This window comes from Equus asinus, chromosome 5 (assembly GCF_041296235.1).
Source record: "Equus asinus isolate D_3611 breed Donkey chromosome 5, EquAss-T2T_v2, whole genome shotgun sequence".
NCBI lineage: Eukaryota > Metazoa > Chordata > Mammalia > Perissodactyla > Equidae > Equus > Equus asinus.
The window spans coordinates 83,368,497-83,396,173 of record NC_091794.1 but is presented as its reverse complement, the minus strand read 5'-3'; the positions used below and the strand labels follow the sequence as shown (position 1 = coordinate 83,396,173).

General features: G+C 56.5%; 2 protein-coding genes and 1 pseudogene across 3 annotated transcripts in view; all 3 read right to left on the bottom strand.

Annotated features, from left to right (window-relative positions):
- BMP8B (bone morphogenetic protein 8b) overlaps window positions 1–25,019 on the bottom strand; it is a 34,536-nt gene extending 9,517 nt beyond the window's left edge. The window contains exons 1-3 of one of the 2 annotated variants that reach the window (XM_070510242.1): window positions 23,996–25,019; window positions 8,517–8,706; window positions 7,949–8,097 (exon numbers count right to left, since the gene is read on the bottom strand). In XM_070510242.1, coding sequence (XP_070366343.1) covers window positions 7,949–8,097; window positions 8,517–8,706; window positions 23,996–24,329 — 673 coding nt within the window. In that variant the 5' untranslated portion in view covers window positions 24,330–25,019. The remainder of the gene's footprint in view (window positions 1–7,948; window positions 8,098–8,516; window positions 8,707–23,995) is intronic. The other variant, XM_044770437.2, reaches the window with a different exon arrangement.
- LOC123285819 (succinyl-CoA:3-ketoacid coenzyme A transferase 2, mitochondrial-like) lies at window positions 3–7,942 on the bottom strand. The gene has a single exon (XM_070510241.1). The coding sequence runs from the start codon at window positions 5,824–5,826 to the stop codon at window positions 4,273–4,275; it is 1,554 nt and encodes a 517-aa protein (XP_070366342.1). The 5' UTR covers window positions 5,827–7,942; the 3' UTR covers window positions 3–4,272.
- Window positions 25,020–27,323: 2,304 nt separating the features above from the next.
- Window positions 27,324–27,470, bottom strand: LOC123286194 (U2 spliceosomal RNA; annotated as a pseudogene).
- Window positions 27,471–27,677: the final 207 nt, after the last annotated feature.

Below are 27,677 nucleotides of genomic sequence, written 5' to 3'. Positions count from 1 at the left end.
GACAGAGAGAGGAGAGAGGGTGGTCACTTGAGGGTGGTGGCCCTGCACGTGGACACAGCAGGGACCCCTCTGCCGGGGCCTGGGTGGGCCCAGGAGCATGGAGGCTGAGGACTTGAGGGGACGCACTGTGCCTCAGTTTCCTCATCTGAAGTCCAGAGTCCCAAGTCCAGCCCCAGCCCCCCGCAGGCAGGTCTGAAGCAGCTGGGGGCAGGGGCCTCGCGGGCTGCAGGGTCAGTATTAGCCATAATCGTGAACGCTGCCATTTGGGCAGCATGTTACGGGTTCAAAGTTATTTCACACTGACGATCTCACTCATCTTTCCAGTGATCCCGGACCTCATACTGCACTGAGAAACTTCAGAGTCACTCGTGATGGCCCAGAGCCACCCTGCCAGGGACTCTCAGAACCAGGGTCCCACCTTGGTCTGAGGCTCCGAGGCCCAGTTCTACCTCCCACCCCGGACTTGCTGGGATTTCGACGTAGGATTTCTAACCCCAGCTGACTGGGGCTGCTGCCAGGACTGGGCGGGCACCTGCCCCGCTGAGCACCGCCCAAGAGCCGGGCACTAACTGTGCCCTGAGGCCCACAAACGGGACACCAGGCTCAGGGGCAGGGACATTGGCCCAAAGTCCCAGAGCCAGGTTCACCCCACGTCGGTCTAATTCCAGAGCCAAGTTCTTACCCAGTTAAGTCCTTAACCAGCGGGTTTGTGGTTTAAAAAGGGAAGCAGGAGAGAAGAGGACGAGCAGGGACAGATCGGGGCCTCAGCTTAGGGACAGCGAGGCCTATAAAAGCGGCATTTTACTCCACAGCCGCTTAAAGACTGAGGGTGCCCTGAAAAACATATAATTAGCCCTCGAAACGGTCACTCGACCAGTCAGCTGTCTTCCTGTAGCTCTGTGCATTTCCACATGACCTCTTGATGTTTTAATTGTAAAGCAATGAAATAATAACTGTAAAGAAACTTCTGAGAAAGAATACCACTCCTTGCCCCTCCCCCACTCCAACACATCATTTTCACTTTTCTGGGTTATTTTCATGTCAGTTTAAGTTTTACACAATTGTCCGCACAGCAATGAAGTTTGTCTTCTTCTCATTTTTTTCCACATAAACATTTTCCTGGTTAAAATAAGTCTCAACTATAAACATTTTAAATGTATAAAATTCCTTTGCGAAGATACGCCATAATATTTAGAGATTAGCTTATCTTTAGACATTCAGGTTATTTCCTGGCTTCCATTGTAAAGACGAGAATGTGAGGGGACCTCCTCACTCTCTCTTCCGGTGGAATTTTCTTACACTGGACCACAGGAGCATGACGGCCAACTCATGTTTACGTTTCTGAAGACACAGTGCAAGTGCTCCTCTTCCGTGTGCATTTCCCCTCAATGTTGCAACACCGATGCACACGGACACGTCTGTGCACACGCATTTATATACAGGGTCTACACACACGCATACATAACATCTATACTCTTCCCTCAGCCGGTCTAAGATGATTCTGCCTTACACACCACAGGTCAAGGACACCGCCCGCCACACCCTGTCCTGCTCAAAGGTCAGCCCTGAAACAGCTGTGCTTCAGCCCCGTGTCCATGGGCCATAGACTGAACAACTAATCAATCCAGAGATTGATTTGACCTATGACATCACCTGCCACAAACCAATGCGCTGGGCCCATTGGAGCCTCACTCAGGAAGGACATACGGAGACAGGAGGTCTTCAGCCGCAGGAGGTGATGCTGGAAGGAGCCGTGAGAGAAGCCATTCAGGAGAGTCTGGGTCACAGCAAGTCGCAGTCATGAGGAAGCAGCAGGACCACGAGGACGCAGAGACACAGAAAAGCCTGGCGAGCAGAGGGGACGGGCCAGGGAGGCCACGAGGAGGCGGCAATGGGGCAGATGGGAGCGGGGGGCTGAGTGTGGTCCATGTGGCCCTGGAGTGCAGCTCCACAGCCTGGCTGGCACATGGGCATGGCCTTGGGCCCGAGCAGCCCTCCAGGCCTGCGTGTGCCACTGCCTGTCACTAATCCTAAGTCCCCACTTGACAGAAGCAGAAACTAAGGCCCAGAGAGTAGCAACGGTTCAAGGTCCCAGAGCAAGCTGCAACAGAGCCAGGATTCTCCTACCCTCCTATCTTCCCCCAGCAAACCGTGCAGAGGCCTGGCTGGGGGTGTGGGGCAAGGGACTGACGCCTGGTCTTCTTTCAGAGGTCCTATCTGGCCGACCTGGGAAAGGACCCCCTGACCCTCCTTCCAGGGCCCAGAGCTCCCCCTTTCCCACCAGCTCTGCTTTTTGCCCAACCCATCCTCGGGCTGGGCTCCCTGCCTCCAGCTGGCTGCAGGGAAGGCCTGGGCTGTCTGGGTGGTGGGCTCCTAGGCTGGCAGGCATGCTGTCCCCTTTGCAGCTGAGGGAGTACTTGCGGCCAGGCCTTGAGATGGGGGCCACAGGGGTCTCCCTGCTTAGACCCCAATGGAAGATGCTGCTCTTCTGGGCCAGGTGGGCCCCATGAGACCTCCGGCCTCGCCCCACTTTGTGTCGGCCTATCAGGGCCCAGGTGTCTTGGCAGCTCACCTGCCCTATCCCGACCCTGGACAGGCGGTCAAGTCCTAATTCACACCCCTCCCCAGCTGTGCCAGGCCAAGACTGCTCCCATCTCTCCTTGAGGCTTCTTCCTGCTCTGGGTGCCACTTGGCCCTTCCCTGCAGCCCCTGCCCCACCGCAGCCTGCAGTCATGGGCGTGACCCTGAGGCCATGCTGAAGGACAATCAGGACCCTGGTTGAAACCCTTGCAGGGAATCCCAGCTGTGGACAAGGTCTGCTTTGGCCCGAGGTTACTTCCTCATCCCAGGAGAACGGGGAACGCAATCCTTTCCTTTCTTTGTACTCTCTTAACAGCCTTCCAACTTGTCTGCTTCTGGAAACCTCTGCCTGCTCCATGCTGCTGCTGGAAAACTTCTCCTGACACCCAGGGCAGATCAGGCCCCTCCCCAGAAGCCTCAAAGGTGAAGGTGGCCCACTGTCCCCTCGATGACATTCCATCCCACCCCGCACGTGGCCATGGTCCCTGGCCACTCCCCCCACCCCAGGCTGTCCCCTCGGAGCACTGTCTCCCTGTCCAGCTCCCCATTCCAGGATCTGGCCCTTCCTTCGGGCTGAGGCCCCAGGGAGACCTCTCTGAGAGGCCTTCCCCGAGCAGCGAGAACTTCCTGCTCTTCCCAAAGTGCTCCCGTCGGTTGTGTGCATCCCAGAGCTACACTGAGAAAGTGCCAGCTCCTCGTCAGGCTCGGTTTTTAACACTTTACACACACACACACACACTCATTGTTTTCTCTTTAGTCTTTGCGACTATGGGTTCGGGATGAAACACCTCACAGCCCCTCTTGGGTCACAAGGGAGTATCGACAGGAGGCCAGATTGGGCTCCAGCACAGAGAGGAAGGAGCTAAGTGTCTCTTCTGGACGACACAAGAACACCATGATTCAAGATGAGAAAACCCATCCAGGTTCTAGAACTCCCAGCATAAGCCGCAGCCTTTGGCGACCCCCAGACGGACGTTTACTCACAGAGGACACTTCCCGCTGGAAGGTCAGCACCAGCAGGCCCCCCATTCAGTCGCTCCTGTTACCAGTCACTGTCCCTCCGAGACCGTCTTGCTTTCCTTCTAGAGACGTCTATTTAGCTACGGGGAGGAGACATGTTGGGGGAGCAGGATGGGAGGTTACAGGGAAACAAAATGTAGCAACAAAATGAACGGCCCCAGAAGGAAAGTCAGAGGGGCCAAAGGAAAACCCTTTCCTGCCAACAGCATTTCTTCCGATCACAAAGGCACACCTGTCCTTGTGTACTTGCCACGTTACTAGGAAAACAGCGCCTCAGGTGAACCCCGGGGGTCTTACCCTCCCTCGTCGTTCACTCCCTAAATTTCAGGACTCCTTCACGAGGGAAGGCACCTCAAGGAAACCCTGCCTGTGGCATCATCTCCAGCTGCACAGAATTTAACGCAAAGGCAGCCAGGGAAGGGGGCGTCCAACGTTCAGTCACGTGGCAGAGCTTTCTCAGCCCTCACAGAACAGACTCGATAAACTTCTACATTTTCCTTCTGTTTTTAATTAGAGTCAAATCCTCCTGAGAGAACAAAGTGCGTCTCCAGGGGCAGCAAGTCTGAGATGCCAGGAGAAATCTGGTCAGACCGCTTGTGTGTACACACGTGGTTCCTGACTACCTGTGGACCAACACCCGCGAGCTTCAAACGACAGACCCCCCCTCCCGGGTTAGGGTGCCACCTGCTGCATGGGTCTGAGATCGGGGGAGACGGCGAAGGTGCTCCCCGTGCTCTTCCTGATGTCCTCCACCGTCAGGCCTTCCCAGAGCTCGGTCAGCGTCAGCCCTCTCTTCTTGTCCACGTCAAACACGGCCCTCTCCGTGATGATTCGGTCCACGCACCGCTTCCCGGTCAGGGGCATCGTGCATTTCTCCAAGATTTTGGGTTCGTTGGCCTTGGTGGAGTGCTCCATGGTGACCACCACCCTGGTCTTGGCACTGGACACCAAATCCATCGCACCCCCCATGCCCTTCACCCTCTTTCCGGGGATCATCCAGTTGGCCAGGTCGCCGTATTTGGACACCTGCATGGCTCCCAGCATGGTGAGGTGGATGTGTCCCCCTCGGATCATGGCAAACGAGTCATCGCTGGAGAAGAAACAGCCCCCGGGGAAAATGGTGACGGTTTGCTTGCCGGCATTGATGAGGTCTGCATCCACCTGGTCTTTCCGTGGGAACGGACCCAAGCCCAGGATGCCGTTCTCGCTGTGAAGGTGGACAGTTATATTCGGGCTGATGTAGTTGCTGGCCAGAAGAGGGATGCCTATGCCCAGATTGGCATACATGCCATCCTCAAATTCAAGAGCCGCCCGCTTGATGATCCGTGTTCTTATATCCTCGGCAGCCTTGGCTTTTCCATCTTCCTCCTTCCGGATTGTTAAACGCTCAATTCTTTTCTCATATTTCTCCCCCTGGATGACGCGATCTACATAAATGTTAGGAACATGGATGTCTTCTGGGGCAAACGACCCCACATCCACAATTTCTTCAACTTCGACCACCGAGGTGTTCGCAGCTTTGCACATGGGCACGTTGAAATTCCTGGCGCTTCGCCTGAAGATGACGTTTCCTGCGCGGTCGGCCTTCCACCCTTTGACCAAAGCGAAATCCGCCGTGATGGCGTGCTCCAGGAGGTAGTGGCGCCCATGGAACTCCCGCACCTCTCTCGGCTGACTCAGGATGGCGATGTGGCCGTCCTGGAAGTACCTGATGGGGGCGCCGCCTTCCTGCACCAGGGTCCCGTAGGCCGTGGGCGTGTAGAAGGCGGGCACTCCGGCCCCGCCGGCGCGGATGCGCTCGGCCAGGGTGCCCTGGGGCGTCAGCTCCAGCTCCAGCTCGCCCGCCAGGTACTGCTGCTCGCACAGCGCGTTCTCTCCCACGTAAGAGCAGATGATGCGGGTGATCTGCTTGGTCCCCAGCAGCAGGCCCAGCCCGAAGTCGTCCACCCCCACGTTGCTGCTGACCACGGTCAAGTCTCTCACGCGGGTCTTGAGCAGCGCCCGGATCAGGTTCTCCGGAATCCCACAGAGCCCGAAGCCCCCGACCATGATCTTCGCCCCGTCGGCGATGTCTCTCACCGCCTCCACGGGATCCGTGTAGAACCGGGCGCGGGCGCGAGCGCTGCTGGCGAAGCCGCACACCCCGCCCTCGGCCAGCGCGCGCCCCGAGCGGCCGGTGGAGACGCGGCGCCCGAGCGCCGCCGCGAGGAGCCGCAGGGCCGCCATCGTCCGCTCCCGGCTCCGGGCCGCGGGGACAGGCCGGCGACCGCGTGCGCCCCGGGCCGCCGCCGCCGCGTCACAGAGCAGGCAGGGCGCCCGCGGGCTGACGCGCCGGCCCGGCTGGTCCCCCCGCACCCCGGCGCCTCCGTCTCCGAGGGCTCCCGAGGCGCCCCGCCTCCCGGCCGCGGAAGGCGAAGACGGGGCTTCCCGGCCGCAGACGGTCGGCCCCCGGGACCAGGAGCAGGACGGCGGCGCACGGAGGCCCCGCGGCGGCGACACTCAGGGAAGACGCGGCCGCCGGTCTCCTCCCTTCTCCGTGGCTCCCTCCTTCCCCGGGTGACCGGTCCAGCCCCAGGGCTCTAACCCGCTGGTGTGTCAGTGGTCCCCGCCCCTGCGTCTCCCGCACTCACCTGTCCTGGAAATGACATTTCCACGTGGACGTCCACCAGGGCTCTCAATAATGTCACCGCCAGAGACAACCTTGTTTCCTACCTCAAACCTGCCCCTCCTCTATTTTTCCCCAACTCAGGCAAAAAAAATATTTAAAAAATCCCGTGGCTCAATCCTGGTCATCCAGGATTCCTCGCTCAGCCTTTCTCCATTTCCCTAACAAGGGCGCACAGCTGTTACCTGCGCCCCGTGTGCCTCTGGGCCTTCTGACTTCACTCCTGTCCCACAGGCTGCTCTCCCCGCTGACGTCAGGGGGCCTTTGGTTTACACACATGATAAAGTCTTTTTGTTCTGTTTGTTTTATAATAGTTGAGATTTATAGAAAAATGGCAAGATAATACAGAGAGTTCCCATATATGCAGACCCAGCTTCCCCTGGGAAATGTTAACATTTAAATCCCTCTGGCACAGATGCCACAACCAGCAAACCATTACTGGTCTCTTCTTCTCAGTGAAACTCTATGATTTACGAGGATTTCATTTTCCCCAGTGCCCTTTTTCTCTTCCAGGATTCCAGACATTTAGTCATGACAACTCCCTAGGCCTCTCTGGGCTTTCTCAGACCGTCCTTGTTTTCGATGACCCGGACAGTTTTGAGAAGTACTTCCAGGTATCCTGTAGAATATCCTTCAGTTTGGGTTTGTCTGACGTTTTCTCACGGTTAGACTGGGTTGGGGGATTTTGGGGTGAAGCGCCCTCTTGTCCCAGCGCATCAGGCTGCGTGGATCTACGTGACTTATTCACGTCACCTGGGTCACCTGGCGCAGGTCGTGCTGCTCAGGTTTCTCCACTGTCAAGGTGCCTCCCCCAGCCCTGGCCGTCCGGGACTTTGGGCCACACTGAAGGGGTGGGAGGGACGCTGCACCTCCTGGCGGGTGGGGGTCTCCGAGGGCTCTTTTATAAAATCCTGACTCAGACCCTGTCGCCCTCCACTGCTGTTAAATAAAATAAGCTGCCCTAGAAACTCCACCCCTGGCTGGGTTTCCCCGAACTCCTCACGCCCCCTGCGCACCTCTCCCAATCTCATGCCGCCTAATCTCTGCCTGGCCCGCTCTGCCCCAGCATGCCAGCCCCCTGCTGTGGCTCAAACACGCCAGTCTTTGGCCTACCGTCAGCCCTTCTGTCCCCACTGCCTGGCATGAAGCAGCACCCCCCTCAGCTGCCTGCTAACGAATGACTGACTGTGTGAATCTGCATTCTACACACGCGAGAACTGAGGCTTGGAAAGGTCAGCGACCTGCCAAGGTCACCGAGGTAGAAAGCTGCAGAGCCGGGCTTCAAAGCCAGGCCTCTCTGCCCAGAGCCTGAGGGTGGAAGCACCCGTGCTCTGCCCAGTACGGACCCCCCGGAGGAGCTCCTGCAGGCCGCTCCGGAGAGGAGTAGAAAGAATCACTCATTTCCTGGGGAGGGAAACACGGACTCGCTCCCTCACCGGCTCCAGGGTTCTGCCCAAGGAGAGGAGGAAACGCCCGCTGGCAGGGGCCTCCTGCTGTCCCGCACTGTGGGAACCTCACCTCGTTACCCCACGGAGCCCCGCGGTGGGGAGGGCGTTGTCACCCTGCGGCCTGCGGAGAAAGGGGCGGCCTCCAGGGCCAGAGGAGGCGGCTCCAGCTGTGTCTGCTGCCAGCGGCCTTGGAGGAGCCCTCAGGAGAAGGTTCGCTGCCCGACCTGAGTCTTACCATCCTCCGTTTCCACATAGAGCCGGAGTCCCAGGTCCTTGTTACGGTTCAACAACCAGCGGTCGCTGGCTGCTGTCACGTCCAACACCAGCCAGCCCTCGTCCCCAGCTTGGAGCGTCTGAAGATCCAAAAAGAACAAGTCAGACTCCCTGTGGACACGAAAGAACAATTAACCGAGGGCCAGCACAGCCGTCTCTGTGTTTCCAGTGCCCGCCTGGGGACCACTAGTGGGGCATCTACTGCCTGGCTCTGGGCTGGGCGCCTGACGTGTCTTATCTCACTGTATCTACTCTTCAAACGTGTTACTGCGCCCGTGTACAGATGGGGAAACTGAGGCTCGGGAGCTCAGTGACCCGTCCAAGGTCCCACAGGCAGGGCGGAGATTTGAAGCCAGGACTGATGCTGGGCCCCTCTCCACGGTGCAGGGGGCCTCGGGCCAAGCATCTTCCGGTCTCTGAGGGTGTGCTCCTCAGGAAGCTCCCCTTCTGTGCTCTGAGAAATGTCCCCCCAGGGCTGGGCCGACACACGGACAGAGGCCTGACCGGGAGGCAGGGCGCGGGGCTGGCACCTGTTGGCCCGCTCCCTGACCACCTCGAACATGCTGACATGGAGGGTCCTGTTGAGCGGGTGGGTGCTGGGCAGCTTGTAAATCCGGAACTCAGCCGCTGTGATGGCCTCCCCCGCTGGGATCTGGGTCAAGTCAAAGCGGAACTCCTTCCAGTGGGGCTCCTGGTGGCCCAGGGTGCGGTCGAGCTCCACTGCAAGACAAAGCAGGGCTGGCAGTCACACGTGGCTCTGGGCTCAGGCTCCAGGGTGGGCAGAGCTGGGTGGGAGCCAGGGGCCTGGGCAGCCTGGGTGGGGCTGGCTCCTGGGCTCTGCCTCCTGGGTGCTGAGCGGGCTCCACGAGCCGTATGGTGAGGGCCCCAGCACAGAGCCTGGCACATGGTGGCTGCCAACAAGGGGCCCATTTCTGGCCCCCAAACCCAGCCTGTCCTGCAAAGTCTCCTGCTGGCTCTGGGACCCACAGATGGGGCAGAGGTCAGGTCCCTCCTCTGGGGAGATGGACATCAGACCCGAGGCAGCAAAGGACCACGGTGGTGGGCAGGGACATAACTGAGCACATTTCAGGGGGACCGGGTCTCCCCGAGTCTGCCGATGTGCATCGGTGGGAGGTGGGGGAGGAGGGTGCTTGCCGCTAATGCTGGAGCTGGGGCTTGAGGGGTGACAGTGAATTTGCCACGACATCAAGGGAGAAGGACCCTGCGGAGGAGGGCACAGCATGAACAAAGGCCCAGAGCTGAGGAGCGGATGGCACCGGCAGGGACACGGACAGCCATGAAACACAGCAAAGGGCAAAAGGAGGCAGGTCCCTTTGTAGAACGAGGTGAAGGAGGAAGGAGGGAGGCATGGAAAGGAATGAGAAGCAGAGAGGAAGGAGTGACAGCTCCTGGAGAGGCCTCGTCAAGCACTGGGGAAGTCGGAGGGTCCCATGACATGATGGGATCTGAGCAGCCTTTCTGGAGGAGGTGACATGTGAACTGGCCTTGAAGGATCGCATATGGAGAAGGTGGTAGGGAGGGCATTCTAGGCAGAGGGGACCTCATACACACAGGTGCGGGGTTGTTGGGGCCACCCACAGATCAGCGGTGTGGGGCACAGGGCGTGAGTCTGGCTGTGGCCTGACTGTGGAGGGCTGGAAATCCAGCCTAGGGGTGTGGGCCTCGCCTCTGGCCTGTGGGGCCAGGGTTCCGGGCAGCAGGGGAGTGGCGTTTTTTGAGGGTGGAGTGGAAGATATGCGTGGAGGCGAGGGTGAAGCACAGGCTGGAGGGGGCCCTGAGGCGGCCCAGTGGGGGTGTCTGAGTCCGGGCAAGAGACCGCGGGTGGGACCAAGTCCCACATTTCCCCAGCTGCCCGGAAATGCCCAGGACAGTATATTTAGGGCCGTCTCACTTTAGCCTCCTGTCACTTTCAAACACTAAAAATCTGTGTTTACGCAAAGCAGGGGCGGGAGCCGCCCAGCGCCTCCCCCAAAACCCAACACTGAGATTTTAATGACATGTCTGTGAGTCTTTTTAAAAATTCTCTCTCTGGCTACTGGGCTCAGTGACCACAAGTCACCAGGCTGGTGGCAGAGGCGGATGTGGGGAGCACTTCCTGTCCTCGCGGTGGGGACCTGGTCCAGGGATGGATGGGCAAACAGCTGCACTGGGCGGGGCCGGTGGACACACACGTTTGGGCAAGAGACGGGCTTTTCATCCCCAGACCGTGGAGGAGAATGGGACCTCCATCATCTGACAGGGTGCCAGACATGCAGCCCATGCCCACCCTCTAGCCAGGCTGCTCCAGAGGCAGGTGACACAGGTGCCACCTGTCCTCCCACAGACAGAGGATGGAGGGCAGGGTTCTGGACCTCTGCCAAGTGATGCTTGCCATGAATATCCACACACAAGTCCCCTCCTCCTACAGACACACTCACACACACACAGCTTTGGTGACAATTCCTGTGGATTCAGGGACCGCACAGAACACTTCTGTCACGTGGCTGTGTAAGAATCCCTTATCTGCAGGATGACACAGACCCAGGCTGCTGGCTGTCACAGCGTGTGGCACAGACAGTGAAGGAGGGTTGCTCAGTCACACACTGCACCTGACCCCTCTCAAAGCATCAGTAAGGGGATCTGTCCCCAAGGCACAGTGGGGGCGGACGGCTGGGACCTGGGGGCCCACTGGGAGTTCTGTCTGCAGGCCTGATGCTGATTTCTCTTGGATCCGGCGACTGAGGGAACAACCCACGAGTCTGCCAGCTCCGTGCGCGCTTGGTGCTTGCTCTGCGGCCTCCCTCCCTTGCTGACCTGGGGGGCCCAGGTGCTCTGGGTCAAGAGAGCCTGGTTCACCTGAACTCAGCCCAGGTCCAAACTTCCGTCCTGTGGGTTTGTGAAATTGACAAACCAGCCCATAGTTCCAGCTCGGGAAACTGCCCGCCCCGCTGTTCCAGGCAGGCGCTGGAAGGTGGCACACTTAGGAAAATAAGAATTTCATCAAAAATTGGTGAAACTTCCTGAAGTGTGGAACTGGGTAAAGAGAGTAACTCCTTTGTCTGACAGTCAGTGGGGAGAGGCCACCTGTGGAACTGCAGCTTTTTCAGTGGCTGTTGCTTTGAGTTAGAAGATATATTTTTCAAAAGCTGGTGTTCTGGGGAAGCATTTTCTGGCCCCCCTACCCTCCGTGTTAACTGTGCAGACCATGCCTACTTTAGCCAAAGAGGCAGATTCGGGCAACATGGAGAGCTCTGGCCCGTGGTCAGGACCCTCACTGCAGGCCTGACCCTGCACCAACCAGGCTCGTACTCCTCCTCTTGCCCTCATCTCCTCTGTGAACCGGGCATAAGGATACTGCCCAGTTTTCCTCATGGGGCTGAGAGACGGCTCTGTAAACAGTCAGACAATGAATGCGGAGGGGTGGCCATTCAAAAGGAGTTTTGGAGGAGCCTAACTTGTACTCTCCCAACTTTGTGCTAAGATGTGACACTCTCAGGAGGCCATGCCAGAAATTCCAAGGCCATGGGCTAGAGGAAAAGGGGAGATTCTGAATGACCTTTTTCTAAGTAAATGTACTCATTCGCTCATTTATTTATTTGTTAATTTATGAAGTTAAATTTATAAACAAATTTGTCAAGTTCTTATTGTATGTAAGGCTCTGTTCAGGGCACTGGGAACATGGTAGTGAACAAGCCAGATTAGCAGGGGTCTCCGCACTCGTGGAGTTTACAGTCCAGTGGGGGAGGGAAAATATAAACAAACAAACAAAATAGGAGATATTTCTACCGTAAGTGAAATATAGAGAGTCATGGGCTCAAGAGTAACGGGGGTGCTTTCCATAGGGTGCTCAGTACGGACTCTGAGACAGAAATAGATAGAGCAGACGTGAGCATTCACACACGTTGCTGGTAGAGTGCTTTGGAAAGGAATTTGGCAATATCCTTTGTCGGTACCCTGGCAAAATTATATATGAATTTGCCCTTTGACACAACAATCCCAAAGATGCACTGGCAAAAATATGAAAAGATATGTGGACAAGGCTATTCACTGGGCATGGGGAACAGACAAAGCTATACCTGGCTCAATAGGGACCTTTAAATGTTTATTTTCCACACATTATAAAAGCTGCCCCAAATGTCCAAACACTGAACCAGCTTCTGTCTGGGGAAGCAGCAGCAAATGAATACTTTCTGAATCACCTTAATGTGGCTTCCAGAACAATCAACGATCATGATTCACCAACGTGTGCTAATGGGACCCTCCGCCTTCTCCTCCAGCCCCTGATAAAACCTCCTCGGGATCCCACGTTTTCGGGAAGGGCCTGCTGTGGGCAGGAGCTGGCCTCCCCCGCCACGGCTGCAGTCCACATTCTGCCTTTCCACGTCTGAGGCCCTGTGCCTGCCACTCACAGGCCAGGTCTCCAGATGCCACACCCTGTGTCCACCAGACTGACACCAGCAAAGGCTTCGGCTATTTTTGTGCTCTGGACAAAACTTAGAGTCACCCAGATGACCTAAATCGGTCTTGTTTCAGACCAAAACGTAAGACTTCAAAAGACACCCTCTTCCTCTAGCCCACAATGGCTAAGAAAACAGAATCTTCTGACCTGTCCGTCCGTCCTTCTTGCCCTCAAACCCGTCCACAGCCCCACAGGGCCCCTGGGAGGAGCCTGAGCTCGGCTCTGCGTCCCAGGCCCCCTGAGCCGGGCCAGCCCATCCGACGGCCTCCTGGGCCTCCTGGCTGCCCACGCCCTCCCCGGAGTCCCTCTCGCCTGGGTTGACCCCATCCCGCCACGTCTACAGGCTACTTTCCTCCGGGTCCAGCTGTAAAGCCCCCTCGTCCTCTTCTGCCCCAACACAGATCAGCCCGCCAGGCTCGCCCTTCCCCATCCCAGGGGTCCCCGTCCCTGGCTCGTCTGCCCCTCTGGACGGCCAGCAATTTGAGGGCAGGGACCGAAGAATGGAGGGTGGAAACGGGGGCTGCTCAGCAGTCGGCTCATCCATCCCCTTGTGTTCTGAGGCCCGGAGGGGATGTCCCCCTCTGTCCTTCCCGAGGGCTCCTGGTCCCCAGGACAGCGGCTCAGTGTCCAGCCTCCTCAGCCCCTTGGGAGTGGCTCCCACATCACAGCACGTCTCCAGCAGAAGCCACCCATGTTCTCACTCTGCTGTGGGACGTGCCTCCTTTCACGGCCCGGCCCCGGAGGGGAGAGCAGGCTCCCCGGGGCCCCAGGGGCAGACGGGCAGCAACAAGGCCGAGGGCCCCACTTCCGACCTAAAGCAAGACCCGGGCCCCCGGCCTCTGCAGGCGCACAGGGTCCGCAGAGCCAATCGCTATCAAACCTGCACCCTGAGGGCCTCCTCCCACCCAGAAATCTCAGCGCTGCCGAGAGGAGGCCAGGCCTCACGTTGGAGGCATTTTTAGTCAGTTCTCATTACTGACTTTTCTCAAGAGCTGTTTCCATAAACGGCTCTGCACTCATAATTACCGGTGCAGGCCTCAGACGGGCCGGACCCCAAATGAGAAGGGAACAGCCACACGCTCCACCACATCAAGCCCGCCAAGGCCAGAAATAGATCCAAGGAGATGTGAGCAAGAGGGATGCGATTCCCCCAGTTCAAACCGGGGAAAGAACCGACTGTGGGAGTTTTCCAGGAAGATGTGGTCACGGTGACACATCCCCTCTCTCCCCTGGGGAATGGGATCCTGTGAGGAGGTGGGCTGGGTGTTCCTCCCCACCCTGTGCCTCCTGCCTGGAGGAACCCCACCAGCGGGGAGGAGGTGGGCCCATTCTTTGGTCAGAGCTAGAAAGGCCTCCAGGGCAACCTCATAAGTGGGGAAACTGAGGCCCAGAAGGAGCAGAGACTTGCCAGGGGTCACGTGTCAGGTTGGGGTCCTTCGTGTGGGCTTTCAGACATGGAGCCCATATACAATGAGTGGCCCTAGAGTTCCCCCAGGTGGCAATATTGGTGGGGGGGTCACCTGCTAACAAGGTTCTCCCATCAACAGGTGCCCCGGGAGTGCCTGCTGAAGCCACCTTCCTCCAGGCAGGGCCCTGCAGGGACTCAGGGTCCCAGGCGAGGGCCCAGGGAGATGCTGCACCCATTGTCGGCTTCCGCAAAGACAGGGAGGGCTGGCTCAGCTTCTGCCCCACCTGACCGGGCCCAGACTCTTTCACCCAGCTCTCAGCACTCCCTGCCTCCTGCTGCATTCCTCCGTCCTATGACTTTGCCAGTCTACCCTGAGCATCTGCCACGCTGGGGCTGGGGTGCACGGTGGGTGGCAGTGCCATGAGGGTCAGATTTGGTGCCATTCTCAGGTTGCTCATGGTCTCCTGGGAAGCAGGAGAAAGGAGCCAGGCATGCCCCTGAATCTACAGGTGGAAAGCAACCAGCATCCTAAGAGAAACACACACGACGAAGGCAAGGGCTCTGATCATGGAGGGTGCCGTGGGAAGGAGGGGTCAGAGAACATTTTTCTAGAAAATGTATTTGAGAGTAGTGGGAGAATTGTGACAAGCAGAAATGGAGGAGAGTATTCTAGGCAAAGACATAGAGGTGGAAAATAATGTGTCAGCTCCCATTTTTTAAGCACTAAACCACATCAGGCACCATGCTGGACACGTTACACATGCCTTTTCTCTTAATGCTTACCTAACTGTATTAGTTATCTACTGCTGAATAACAAATTAACCCAAATGTAACAGCTTAAAGGAACAACCACTTATTATTTCGTGTAGTTTCTGAGGATCAGGAACCCAGGCACTTATTTGGGTGGGTCTGGTCAGGGTCTCTCACGATGTGACAGTCAAGCTGTTGGCTGAGGCTCCAGTCTCTGAGGACTTGATGGGATGAACAGATCCACTTCTAAGCTCACTCACATGGCCGTTGTTGACAGAAGGCTTCAGTTCCTCACCACGTGGGCCTCTTCATAGAGCTGTTCCTGACATGACTTCCCTCAGAATGAGTAATCTGGTGGTGGGGGGGGGGGGGTGGTGCCAAGAGGGAAGCTGCAGTCTTTTATAACCTAATCTTGGAAGTGACATATCATCACTATTGGTCACACAAACCAGCAGTGGCACAGGGTGGGAGGGGTCTACACAAGCAGGAGGCAGGGATCATTGAGAGCCAGACTGGAGTCTGGTGACCACATCAACCCTGTAAAAGATTTATTATTCACCCCAATTTATAGATGAGAAAACTGAAGATCAGAGAAGTTCACTCACTTGCCCAGGGCTACAGTGAGAAGGACCCAAGGTGTGATTAGGGTCTAGGTGCGTCCGTCTCCAAAGTCTACATTCTTTCCCCTCATCCACGGCCTCGCCAAGCTGGGGACGTGTCAAGGGAGCACTGTGTGGTTTAGCTGGACTAGAACGTGGAACGCTGGGTGCCAGGCTGGGGGAGCCTGACACCTACTGTGACCTGAAGGGACACACAGCCGGATCCTGGGCAGGGAAAGCCAAGAGTGGATTTCCACTTGAGGAACTGGAGTCCCGGGACATGCCAAGAGCTTTTTCACCTCCATGCCTCCCCTCTGCCTGCGCATCTCCTCTCACCTCCTTCTGACTAAATCCTACCCTTCTTTCAAGGTCTAGCACAAAGGTCACCTCCTGCCAAGACTTCTCTGAGCCCCGCCAGGAGGCCATTCCTCTTCCTCCTCCTCCAGCCTTGTTCGTCGCCCACAGAATGAGAGAGAGACCTTGTCTCTCTTCTGCAGTACTGGCTTGTTCGCTCTGTGGCCATTCCTTACCGACACTACCGTGAACCTACTGTGCGCGATTCCCCTTCCCGGTTACCTCGGAGCCGACTCCAGAGCCCAGCCGCAGCCCCTGATCCGCCCTTACAGAGGCAAAGACAGGCCCACGGTCAGCTCGACGCAAATTACCGCAATTTGCTCCATACCCGAGTCTGCAGCCTTCAGCTTCCCCAGAACCCTCACCATCTTCAGAGCTCTAGATTGCTCAGAAGAACGGCTGCTGCTCAGGGCACAGAGCCAGCAGTTAAAGGAAATAACTGGGGTTTACTTCTGGTCTTGTCACTAACCAGCTGGCCTTTGGCTAAAAACAAACAAATAAACAAAGCTAACATTTACAGTCAAGGGCTGCATAACAACTTTTCGGTCAAGGACAGATGGCGTACACGATGGTAAGATTATTAGTACCGTACAGCGTAGGTTTGTAGTAGGCGAAATCACCTAGGTTTGTGTAAGTGCACTCTGTGATGTTACCCAACGACGAAATCTCCTAATGACGCATTTCTCAGAACGTATCCCTGTCGTTAAGCCACGCGTGACAGTACTGAGCATTTTCCAGGTACTGTTGCAGCACTTTACAGAGATTATTACGTCATTTAATACTCATAGCCATCCCATGAGGCAGGAACTACTAGCTCTCCCCTTTTATGGATGAGGAAGCTGAGGCACAGGGCATTAAATAACTCACACAAAAATCAAATAAATATTATCTTAGGTCAGGCTTCCCGGGGAACAGACTCCGAGTCAGCTCGTTTACTGGAGAGTGTGTTTCTTTGTAGGGAATGCAGGGTGCAGGACTGGACACAGCTGAGCAGTGACGCAACCACAACAAAGGCCTCAGCCCATTCCATCTGTACAGAGAGCTCAGGGCTGGTGGCCCTTCCGAGTTGTCCCTCCTTGAGGCAAGAGGGCTGGACATTTATACTCCCACAAACCAGTCACTGAATGTGGGGTGCCTAACCATGGGGTGCCTAACTGTGGGCAAGAAGCTCCTGTGGGCCTAGTTGATGGATGCCTGGAGAAGAACTCAACTTTCAAGAGCCTGCCCAGGCAGCTGGGGCAATGAGTGACTCAATCCTGAAAGGCAGGTCAGGGGGGCACCACAGCATCCACTATAAACAGTAAGTGGTGGAATGGGAATCTGAACCCACACGGCCTGATCCTGGAACTGTGCTCTTTACCACTCAGCGACAGGTCCCTAAGTAAATGACAGGCTGGGGGGGAGGGGTGTAGATAAGCACAGCAGGTCCTTCCTCAGCATACTGACTGCCATTTATTGAGCAGTGCCAAGCATTTGCTAAGTTTTTAAATGCCGTAAGCTATCTAACCATCGTACTATGATATAGGTATTATTATTCCAATTTTAAAGGTAAAGAAACTGAGATGCAGAGACTTTAAGTAACCTGTTCAACATCTCACAGCTCTCGAGGGGCAGACCCAGGATTGAAACTCGGTGTGCGCTACTCCGGAGTAATTAACCACTGTGCTCCGCCACCTCGAGGGCCCACCCTCCTCACTGCTCTGATCCAGTTTGCGCATCTGCTCCTATGCATCTGGGTACCCAGGAACTGAGTCAGTCACTTATACTCTTTGAGACTCAACTTCCTTCCCTGAGATCTGGAGGCAATAGTAGTCATTTACCCAGAAGGATGAGAAAACACTGAGGAGACAGGGATTGGGGGAGAAAGAGTCAGGCATCAGGATCCACAGGGCACACTGTCCTGGTGGCCAGATAGAGTTTTAGAGAAAAGGGACCCACCTTCAACTCTTGAAAGAGAAACCACCTTTGGAAACCATCAACAAAATGAAAAGCAACCTACGGAATGGGAGAAAATATTTGCAAACCACATACAGTCATGCATTGCCTAACGACGTTTCAGCCAACGATGGACCGCGTAATCAACAGTGGTCCCATAAGATTAGTACCGTAAGCTTAGGTGTGTCATAGGCTACACCACCTAGGTTATGTGAGTACACTCTGTGATGTTCACACAACGACAAAACTGCGTGATGACGCATTTCTCAGAAACTATCCTCATTGTTAACTGATACATGACTGTATCTGATAAGGGGTTGATATCCAAAATATATAAAGAACCCATATGACTCAATAGCAAAAAACCAAATAACCTGATTTTAAAATGGGCAGAGGAATTAAATAGACATTTTTCCAAAGAAGACATACAAATGGCCAAAAGGTACACGACGAGGTGCTCAACATCACTAATCATGAGGAAAATGGAAACCAAAACCACAATGAGCTATCATGTCACACCTCTTAGAAGGGCAATCACCAACAAGACAAGAGAGTAAGTGTTGGTGAGGATGTGGAGAAAAGCGCGCTATTGGGGAGAATGTAAACTGGTGCAGCTACTAGGGAAAACGCTATGAAGGCTCCTCAAAAAATTAAAAATAGAACTGGCATGTGATCTAAGCAGCCCACTTCTGGGGATATCCCCAAAGGAAAGGGAAACAGGATCTCAAAGAGATAGCTGCACCCCATGTTCACGGCAGCATTATCACAATAGCCAAGATATGGAAACAACCTAAATTCCATCTATGAATGAATGGATAAAGAAGAGGTGGTATACATATATATATATACAAAGGAATATTATTAAGCCATGAGAAAGAAGGAAATTGTCCCATTTGCGACAATGCAGATGGCCTTGGGGGTACTATGCTAAGTAAAATAAGACAAATACTGCATGGTATCTTAAATGTGGAATCTAAAAAAAAAGTCAAAGTCAAAAAAATAGAGAGTAGAGGGGCCGGCCTGGTGGCATAGCGGTTAAGTTCACACATTCCATTTCAGCGGCCTGGGGTTCACTGGTTCGGATCCTGGGTACAGATATGGCACCGCTCATCAAGCCATGCTGTGGTAGGCATCCCACATATAAAGTAGAGGAAGATGGGCACGGATGTTACCTCAGGGCCAGTCTTCCTCAGCAAAAAAGAGGAGGATTGGTGGCAGATGTTAGCTCAGGGCTAGACTTCAAAAAAAAAAAAATAGAGCAGAAAAGTGGTTGCTAGGGGCTACAGGTGGAGGAAATAGGGAGAGGTTGGTAGGTGCAAACTTTCAGTTATAAAATGAACAAGGTCTGAAGATCTGCTGTAAAACATGGTGACTATAGTTGACAACACCATATTGTATAACTGAAATTTGCTAAGACAGTAGAACTTAAATGTTCTTACCAAAAAATAAACAAATGAATAAGCGAGGTGATGGATGTGTTAATTAACGCAATGAGAGGGGAATCCTTTCACAATGCATACATATATCAAATCACTACAATGTATACTTTGAATATCTTACAAGTTTATATGTCAATTACACTTCAATAAAGCTGAATTAATGAATTAATTTTTAAAAAGAGAAATATCTTTGGGCATTTGGTCACTCTAATAGTTCTTAAGATAGAGAAAGGATTTAGTGTTAAATGAAAGACAAAGTAGCAAAACAGTGGGCATTTCTGTCCCACCTTGTGAAAAGTATTAATAAAGTATTAGTATCTGTATCGACAAAATATCAGGGCTGGTTGGGGGGCTATGTTATATGTTTCTGAACATACGGTCTGAATTTTCTGTAACAAAATTCTATAATAAATCTACATGGTATTAATTTGCTACAATTAACATGCGTTAGTTCTATAAATCCCAAAATAAAGATGTTTTTTGTTTTTTGTTTTGTTTTGATTTTTGAGGAAGATTAGCCCTGAGCTAACATCTGCTGCCAATCCTCCTCTTTTTGCTGAGGAAGACTGGTCCTGGGCTAACATCTGTGCCCATCGTCCTCTACTTGATATGTGGGACGCCTACCACAGCATGGCTTGACAGGCGGTGCCATGTCTGCACCTGGGATCCGAACCGGTGAACCCCAGGCTGTCGAAACGGAACGTGCACACTTAACTGCTGCGCCACCAGGCCGACCCCTAGAAACACAGATATTGTGTAAGTGAGATTCTCAGTTTACAACATACATTCAACACAGTCCAATTCAGCAGCACTTACTGCACCTAATGATGGGCCAGGCCCCAGGCTGGGTGGAGAAACAGCTTCTGTATAGCAGAAGAGCAGAAGATGTGCAGGCAGGGAGACGACCTGCTATGTGGCCTTGGGAAAATCACCTAACTTCTCTGAGCCTCACTCTCCTCTTTTTAAAACAAAGACGTGACAGTAACTGTGACATGCAAATGAAGGAACATGAAAGTTCTGGGCAGTGGTCGTCACTGGGTACCATCTCACACAATCCCTGAACAGCCCCATAGCATGGGCGCCGTGAGCATCTCCATTTTACAGAGGAGGAAACTGAGGCTCCAAGATGGACTGGAAAGTCCAGGTCACACTGAGAGCACGTGGTGGAGCGAAGATGCAAACCCTGCCCATCTGAGTCCAGGTCAGAAGTCCCCACCCTAGTCCTGCCTGCCCTCCCACTATCCATCCCCTCCTGGTGTCCAGATGGGGGTGTCACTGTCCAGACCACCTGACACTCATCTTCGTGGCTTATGTATCTGTCACTTGTCTCTCCCACTAGAAGGTCAGCCCCATGCAGGCAGGGACTTTGTTTCACTCACTGTCATATCCCAGGAACGAGAACTGTGCCCGGCACCGAGCAGGTACGTCATGATCCTTGAGTGACTCGGTGAAAAAAGGGAAGAATTCCCTAGTAAAGATCCAAAGAAAGTGGCCCGGGGCTCGTGGAGGTAAAGCATCACCCCTTCAAGGTCACGGAGTCGAGCAGGCCCCGGGCAAGTCCCTCGTTCCCACTCAGCCCTGCCTCTCCCAAACCCAACACCCCTGTCCCCGGCCGCCGGAGATCACAGGAATAGCTCAGTCTGGTGCAGGGAAGGGTCGGGACAAAAGTGAAGGTGGCTCCATCTGTTCCTGGCTAGCCTTCTGCCCACAGTGCTGCCTGTGCCTCAGTTTCTCAGTCTGGAACGCGGGCACCTGCTGCTGGGCTGACACGAGGTGACAGGATTCAGGAGGAACACGTGGAGCTGGTCCTTCATGTCCTCCTCCTCCCTCAGGGGCCGGGGCCGGCCTGAGGCGCCCCAGGTGCACCAGTCACGCATACACTCGGGTCGAGGGGACCGGGCGGGGTTGTGAGGAGGCACCTCCCACACAGAGCCACAGGGCCAGGGCTGGAGGCCGCTTGTCCTCTGACACCATTACCGTAGGCTGGACGAGAATCAGAGGCCCTGAGCAGGGAAGGGACACGACTTGGGACGTACAGGAATCAGTGGTGGGCCCAGGCGGTACAAGAACCTGCGTGTGGCCTCCCAGCTCAGGGCTCTCCTCTCCCTGAGCACAGGCGACACCAGGGACAGGCTCCGTCTGCTCCTCGTGGGTATCGGCCCCCATTCCAGCATCCTGGCCAAGGGGAACCAAGAGTCCACAAGGCTGAGATTGACAGACAGGCCAGGCAGGGCCAACGGCGGCCCTGGCCACAGCCGTGACCTCCCAGCACAGGCACTGCCAGTCAGGAGCCGGGCAACTAAAGCATCTGCTCGGACACAGACGTCTGACCACGGGCGGGAGGGCTGCGAGAGGCCCACGGCCTCTGGGTCCTACTGGCTGCCACTGACGGTCGGCAGCCCGGCAGGCACCAGCTCTGGCTTCCCAGGAGCCAGATGTGGCTGCCAGGAGAGCTGGAGCTGGAGACAACGGGTGTGGGAGCCTGGGCGTGGGCGCTGGTGCCACAGCGACTCTGCTATTAGACTCCATGGCGGCTCAGGGGCCGCCGACCCACAGAGGCCTGGGGCCCGGGCCTCCAAACCAGGTCAGAATCCTGGTAGGTGTCTAACCCCCACATCAGCCCAGGTAATTACCAGTTAAAACCAGTGTACCCAACAGAGCTCTGCGAGGGCAATGAGGCCATCAGAATGAAGCAGGCCCTCTGACAGCCGGCTGGGCCGTCCGCAGCCTGGGCTTCCACGAACAGAGATCTGCTGGTGAATCTCACAGCGTCACAGGCCTCAGCTCTTAATGAAACGCGCAGAGATGGCGCGGGAAGAAGCTGGGGTTTGGCATCCACAGCCTGGATGATGCCAGGGAGGTGCTGTGTGGCCCTGGGGTGAACATTTAACCTCTCTGAGCCCATGAAATGAGGCTGGTGAAACTGCTTCACCCGTCGTCGCATGGATGAAATGGGGAATTATAAAGCTATGGACCTTCAAATGCTAACTTTTAGTCTAAAACAGGTAGACACACCTTTGGTTGGCTTTTAAAATTTGTTCCTGGGTTTCTCGTATGTATGAGATACATGGGGACATTCCTGTCACATCCACACCTAGGCTGGGCGGCAGCTGGGAGGGACAGGGTCAGCAGTGACCAGGGCCCGGTTCACCCTACGAGAGGGGTTGATTTCTGCTCCTCCCCCCCATCAACCAAACGCACAACAACCCCAAGGATGCATTGATCACTAGGATCCCCATTTTACAAGGAGGGACCTGAGGCTCAGAGAGGGGGAGGGACTTGCCTAAGATCACACAGCAGAGGCAGGAAAGGGACCAGGTCCACCTGAGCAAAGGGCACTGCTTGATTCCAGCAGCAGCTCCCACCGAGGCTGTGCACGCCCTGACCCAGGAGACGCTGAGGGAAGCAGGACACAGGCTGGGCGGTGACTCACTCTAATGGATGGCTCCCCTGGGGACATTCCCGGGGTGACTGCATCTACAGCTCTTCTTGGTCCTGAGCCCAGGTCAGCTTGTCCCGAGGACAGAGCTCCAGCCTCAGGTCCACATATGGTCTTCTCTGTCCCGAGTCCCCACCCTGCCTCTAGCCAGGAAGGTGGCATCCAGAACCCACTGGCCCAAGTGCTGTGCCGGGCACTGGGCTCTCAGCAGAGGGTGACAGTGGCCTCCTGCTGCTCATTCCCCCAGCTCAGCCCACCACCAGCTCTGGAGTGGGGGACAGAGGCCTCCATGGCTGTCCCCTCTTCCCGCAATAGTGTACGAAGCAAAAGGCTGAGATCCCACAGAACCCGGTGCTGCCTGGTCCCTAGGTTCCTCCACCCGAACCCCTCTGAAATCTCTCTCTGCTCCGAGAGCCATCCACTGACAGCAGAAACGTGGCCACCTTGAGCACTGGATGGCGGGCCAAACAGTCTGAGCCTGTTCTGGCCATAGAAAGGCTGTGCTATCCTGGGCATGTCACTGCCTCTCTGAGCCTCACTGTCCTCATCTGAGAGAGGGGCAAATATCATGGCTGGTAACAGGGTTCTTGGGAGGATTAAGGGCGATGCTGTAGGTGAAGGGGGCTAGTGGCCTTGCAAGGGTCCTCTCCCTCCTCTCGGGCCCACAGCTCTTCCCACCGCAGGCTGAGCTGTAGTCCTTGGGTCCCCAGGTCCAGGCTGGTGTCTGCCCCAGCCCAGCCCCTGCCCCTCCCTAGCCACAGGCAGCAGGCAAAGCAGATAGGGGACAAACATTCATGACAGTAGATTAAAGAGAGTTTGGTGATGGAAAAGGTTTCTTTGAGAACTTTAAGGGCAAATGGCTCCGTAATTTGGCGTAAAATTTCTGCAGAGGAAAAGCCGGGCTTTGCCTGGGAGAATGAAAAGGGTCCAGGCTGCCCAGTGGGTCATTCCACAGGCCAAGCCATGTCCCAAGCACGGGCCCAGGGTGACAGATCACAGAGCCTGCCCCACTGAGCTCAGAGTCACCTCCTTGCCCACTGGCTCCCTGACAGCCACACCCCCACCCACGCCTCTGGGGCCCTGGCCCGGGGAGGAGGCTGCTGTGGACCCAGGACACCGGTTCTCATCTCAGCTCTGGTCACTCTGATGATGTGACCAGGCTCTTCCACACTGAACTTTGCCACTGTCTTCAGCGCTGCCCTTATCACAGGGACAGCATCACAGCCTCTGTTTACTCATCTGTCTGCCCAGCCCCAGCCCGTCCTCCTGGACTGCCCAGGGCCACCCGACACGACATGGTTCCTACGCTTGGGTGTGTTGGGAGGCGGGTGGAGGTTCACGGCCCTGACTCACATTCCCGCGTCTGCCCCTGCCCTTCCCGCAGCGCCCCGACCTCCACACCCCTTAGCCTGCCCTGCCCTGACCCTGAGGGGCCCTGTCCACGACACGGTCACGCCCGGCTCATGGCCAGGGCGCGCCCTGCCCAGGTCATTCCACACTCCCCTGCAGCCCGCGTCCCTCCCCCGGGGCCCGATGGGCGCGGACACAGCCCGCCGTCCCGCACGCGCGCTGGGCGGAGGTCGCGCGTCACCGCCGGGCCCCGCCGCCCCCCGGGCCCGCGCTCACCCATGTTCACGAAGCTCATGACCAGGTCGGCGTGGCCCAGGCGCCGCTCGGGGGGCCCGCCGTCCTCGGCGTCGTCGCCGGCCATGGCGTGGTAGAGGTCCAGCATGAAGAGCGGCGCGGACGCGGGCGGCCGGGCGGCGGCGGGCGGCGTGCGGGGCCGGGGCCGCCCGGGCAGCCCGAGCACCTCCAGGATCTCGCGCTGCAGGTCGCGGCGCTCGCGCGGGCCCAGGCGGCGCGGCGGGCAGCCGGGCGGGGGGCGCGGGCCGGGGCCGCCGCCGCCCAGCGCGCACAGCGCCAGGCCCAGGAGCCAGAGCGGGCCGGGGCGCGCGGCCATGGCGGGCCGGACCGCGGCAATCACCGGGCGCGCATCCGCCCCGCGGCCGCCCGGCCGGGCCCCGACGGCGAGCGCCGCCCTAGAGCGCCCCCCGCGCCGCACCTGGCGCGCTCCGGCCGAGGGGACCCGGGACTGTCGGCGAGTCCGGCGTCGCCGAGGCCGGCTCAGCGCAGGGGCGGCGGGCGAGCTGCCGTCGGGCTCGCGGAGCGCGGACGCCCCAGCTCCTCCCGGGCGGCCCCGCCGTCTGGGCCGCCGCCCCGGTGCTCCCGCGCGGCCGCCGGGTGCCGCCCCCTCCGGGCCGACCAATGGGGCGCAGGGGCGGGGCCAAGGCCGCGGAACCCACGCCCCGGGAAGGGGCTCTGGGGTGCGGTTGGTGTGGCAGGAGGTGGCTACCTCGAGATGCGACCCGCTAGTGGGCGATGCGCCCGTCGGGCGAGGGGTCCGCAGCCCGGCCGTCAGGGGCCTCAGGGTCGTCCTGGGCTCCGCTCCCTGCCGCTGGCCGCGCCGTCCTGCAGGCTGGGGGCCTCGGCCTAGGGACCCCAGGGCAGCAGCGCTGTCCGGGGAAATCAGGAACCTGGCTCCCGCGGGGCGGGTCCGGGCGCCCTCGCCTGGGCGGGGATCCCGAGTTTCGGTCCGGCCAGCGGAGGGACCCGACAGCCCAGCCTTGGTGCGCAGACTGTCGCCCCAGAACCCGAAACGCCTCAGCCGGGTCTATAGGTAGAGGAGCCCCGCGGGTGCTGGCCATGTCCCGAGAGTGGGGCGCGTTCCTCTGCCAGCAGCAGCCGGGCCCGCGTTCCCCGCCACCGCAGCTCCTCGTGGCCTCTCGGCGCCTTCCCCGCTGTCCCCTTGAGCCGTTTTTGGGGGCTTGTCGTTTCCGGACACCTGCTCGGTCGCTGCTCCTGGCGCGCCCACCCACCTGGCTCCCGCGTGCTCCCCGGCTGCGCCCACGCGGGCCGCCCCAGCTGTTCCTGCGGCTGCGCGGTCCCCGCCAGCTCTCGCTGTGCGCCCCGGGGAACCCGGTGCCGATTCAGCCCGGCGCGGAAGACGCGCACCCGCCTCCGGCCGTCCCAGGAGCTCTGGGGCCCTCGCCAGCGTCCAGGAAGAGCCTTTGCGCGTCTAAGTTGTCACGGCCCCCAGCGGCCTGCAGAGAGATGGCTCCTCAGGGAAACTCCTCGGTGGACCAGCCCTTCCGCACAGCCTGCACTTCCCGAGGCGCGCTCTCACTGCGTCTATTCGCTTACGGTTAAGGCGCTGCGCTGGGAGGCGGTGACACCTAGACCGAGCTGGGAAGACTAGAAGGAATTGGCCTGGGAGGACAGGGAAGGTCAGTGGGAGGAAAGTGTTCCAGGTAGAGGAAACAGCTTGTGTCAAGGCCCTGAGATTCGAGGGAGCATAACAACGGCAGGTAACAAATAACGCTTACGGTGTGCCAGGCACGTTCTGCATCAAAACCCATTTAGAGTGCTTAGAATTGTGCTTGCCACATAGTGGCAAGGCTTTCATGCACATACATTGTATAGAGTGGATGCCATTTAAATCCCCTCTGTTAACAGATGAGGAGACTGAGGCACACAGAGGCTTACCGGAGGTCACACAACAGTGGAGCTGGGGTGGGGCAGGTGGCCACGTGCAGGTGAGCTGTTCAGTGGAACCTGGAGAGCCTGGAGCGGGGAGAAGGGCAGGACAAAAGGGGAGGGTGAGGCTGAGGCTGGAGGGGCTGGCAAGGGACAGACCACAAGGGGCCTTGCAGGGAGGCTGGATGAGGGCTCTGGACTCCAGGCAGTTATGGGCCCCTAGGTAGATTCAAGGCTAAACTTCAAAATGAATGTATGATGTCCAATAAAATTCGCACTTTTCCTTGATGACTTCAATTCTAAAAAATACCAAAATTCAAATCTAAACAATCATTTGCTGCTGCCTTAAGCCCATGCCTAGTCTGTCTTACCCAAAAGGTTAATTTCCACACCGCTGGTAAGGCCCAATAAGGATGCTGAACTTTATCATAAGGATAATGCAGGTTAGCCTTGAATGTGCCCAGGGCGAGACCAGAGCCTGGATGCAGAGGGGACCATGGACTGGAGAGAGACTGGAGTCAGGGCCACAGTTGGACACAGTCGCAGTAACGAGAGGGCAGAGAGGGAGACAGTGGCCATGGGTGGAGGGCAGAGGAGAAGGCTGTTATGAGGCTGAATCCACAGGGCTTGGTGACTGCATGTGGAGGCAGGGAGCAGAGTCAAGGGGGTGTCCTTGACTGTTAGGCTTGGTCTGGGTCTCTGAATCTCCTGCGCCCTTCACTGTCCTTCTCTGTGCTGCTGGGCATTCCTCTGCACTCCCCTTTGAGTCCACACTATCATTTGGGGCCTCAGATCTAGCCTGTAATTCTCAGGGTGTGCATCGTGCAACACCGGGCTCCCAGCTAGACTGCAAGCAGCCCAGTGCTGGGCTGATTCTTGTAATAGCAGAAATCATTTCACTCAGTTTAGGGCAAGCGGAGATAGCTGTGTCCTTTAAACAATGGGCCTCACATTCCCATAAACCTAAACATTGGGTTTTAGCCATTCCAAAGGGCGTCACCCCATGATTCGATTCAGCAACAACCCCTGGGCTGCTCTGTGCTGTGGCCTGAGTCAGAGATGAAGCCAGCCAGCTCCCTGGCCCGAGCGGCCCCCACTCTAACAGGGGTGACAGTCAGGTGAACCTGAGTCATTCCCGAAGGCAGAGTGAAGGCTGTTCTTTGACAGAGGGGCGGGCAAAGTGCCTGGAAGGGAAGAGGGAGCAGAGGCGGTGATGTGTGCGTAGAATCCTAGAACTCCAGAGCTGCAAGGGAACTGAGGTGGGGAAGCTTTCTTGCAGAAAGTGGTGTCAAACAAGGGCTTTCCCCAGCCACCTGGCAACACTGTGACCTTGGGCAAGTCACTTAACCTCTCTCAGGCTCGGTTTCTCATCTGTAAATGGGGCTCACAATTGTAGGACAGTGATGGGGATTACAGGAGCAAGCATCTAGAGCACTTAGCATGGTGACTGGCATACACTAAGCTCTCATTAATGCTAGCGATTGTTTATTGTTATTACTATCAAAATAATATTATTATACTATTCAAAGCTCTACACTTGATCTTAGCCAAAAGGCCGAGAAGCGATTATTCAAAGCTCTAAAAAATACTTTTTCCTAATTACAAAAGTAACTTGCTTATTGTAGAAATTTTTAAAATATATAAAAGTAAAAAAAGAACATAAACCACCCAAACTCATGTTCCAGAGACAACCACTGGTAATATTTGGTGTATCTTTTTATTAATACATGTGTATATTTTTAATACAAAAAACAGAATCACGCTTGCTTTCCTG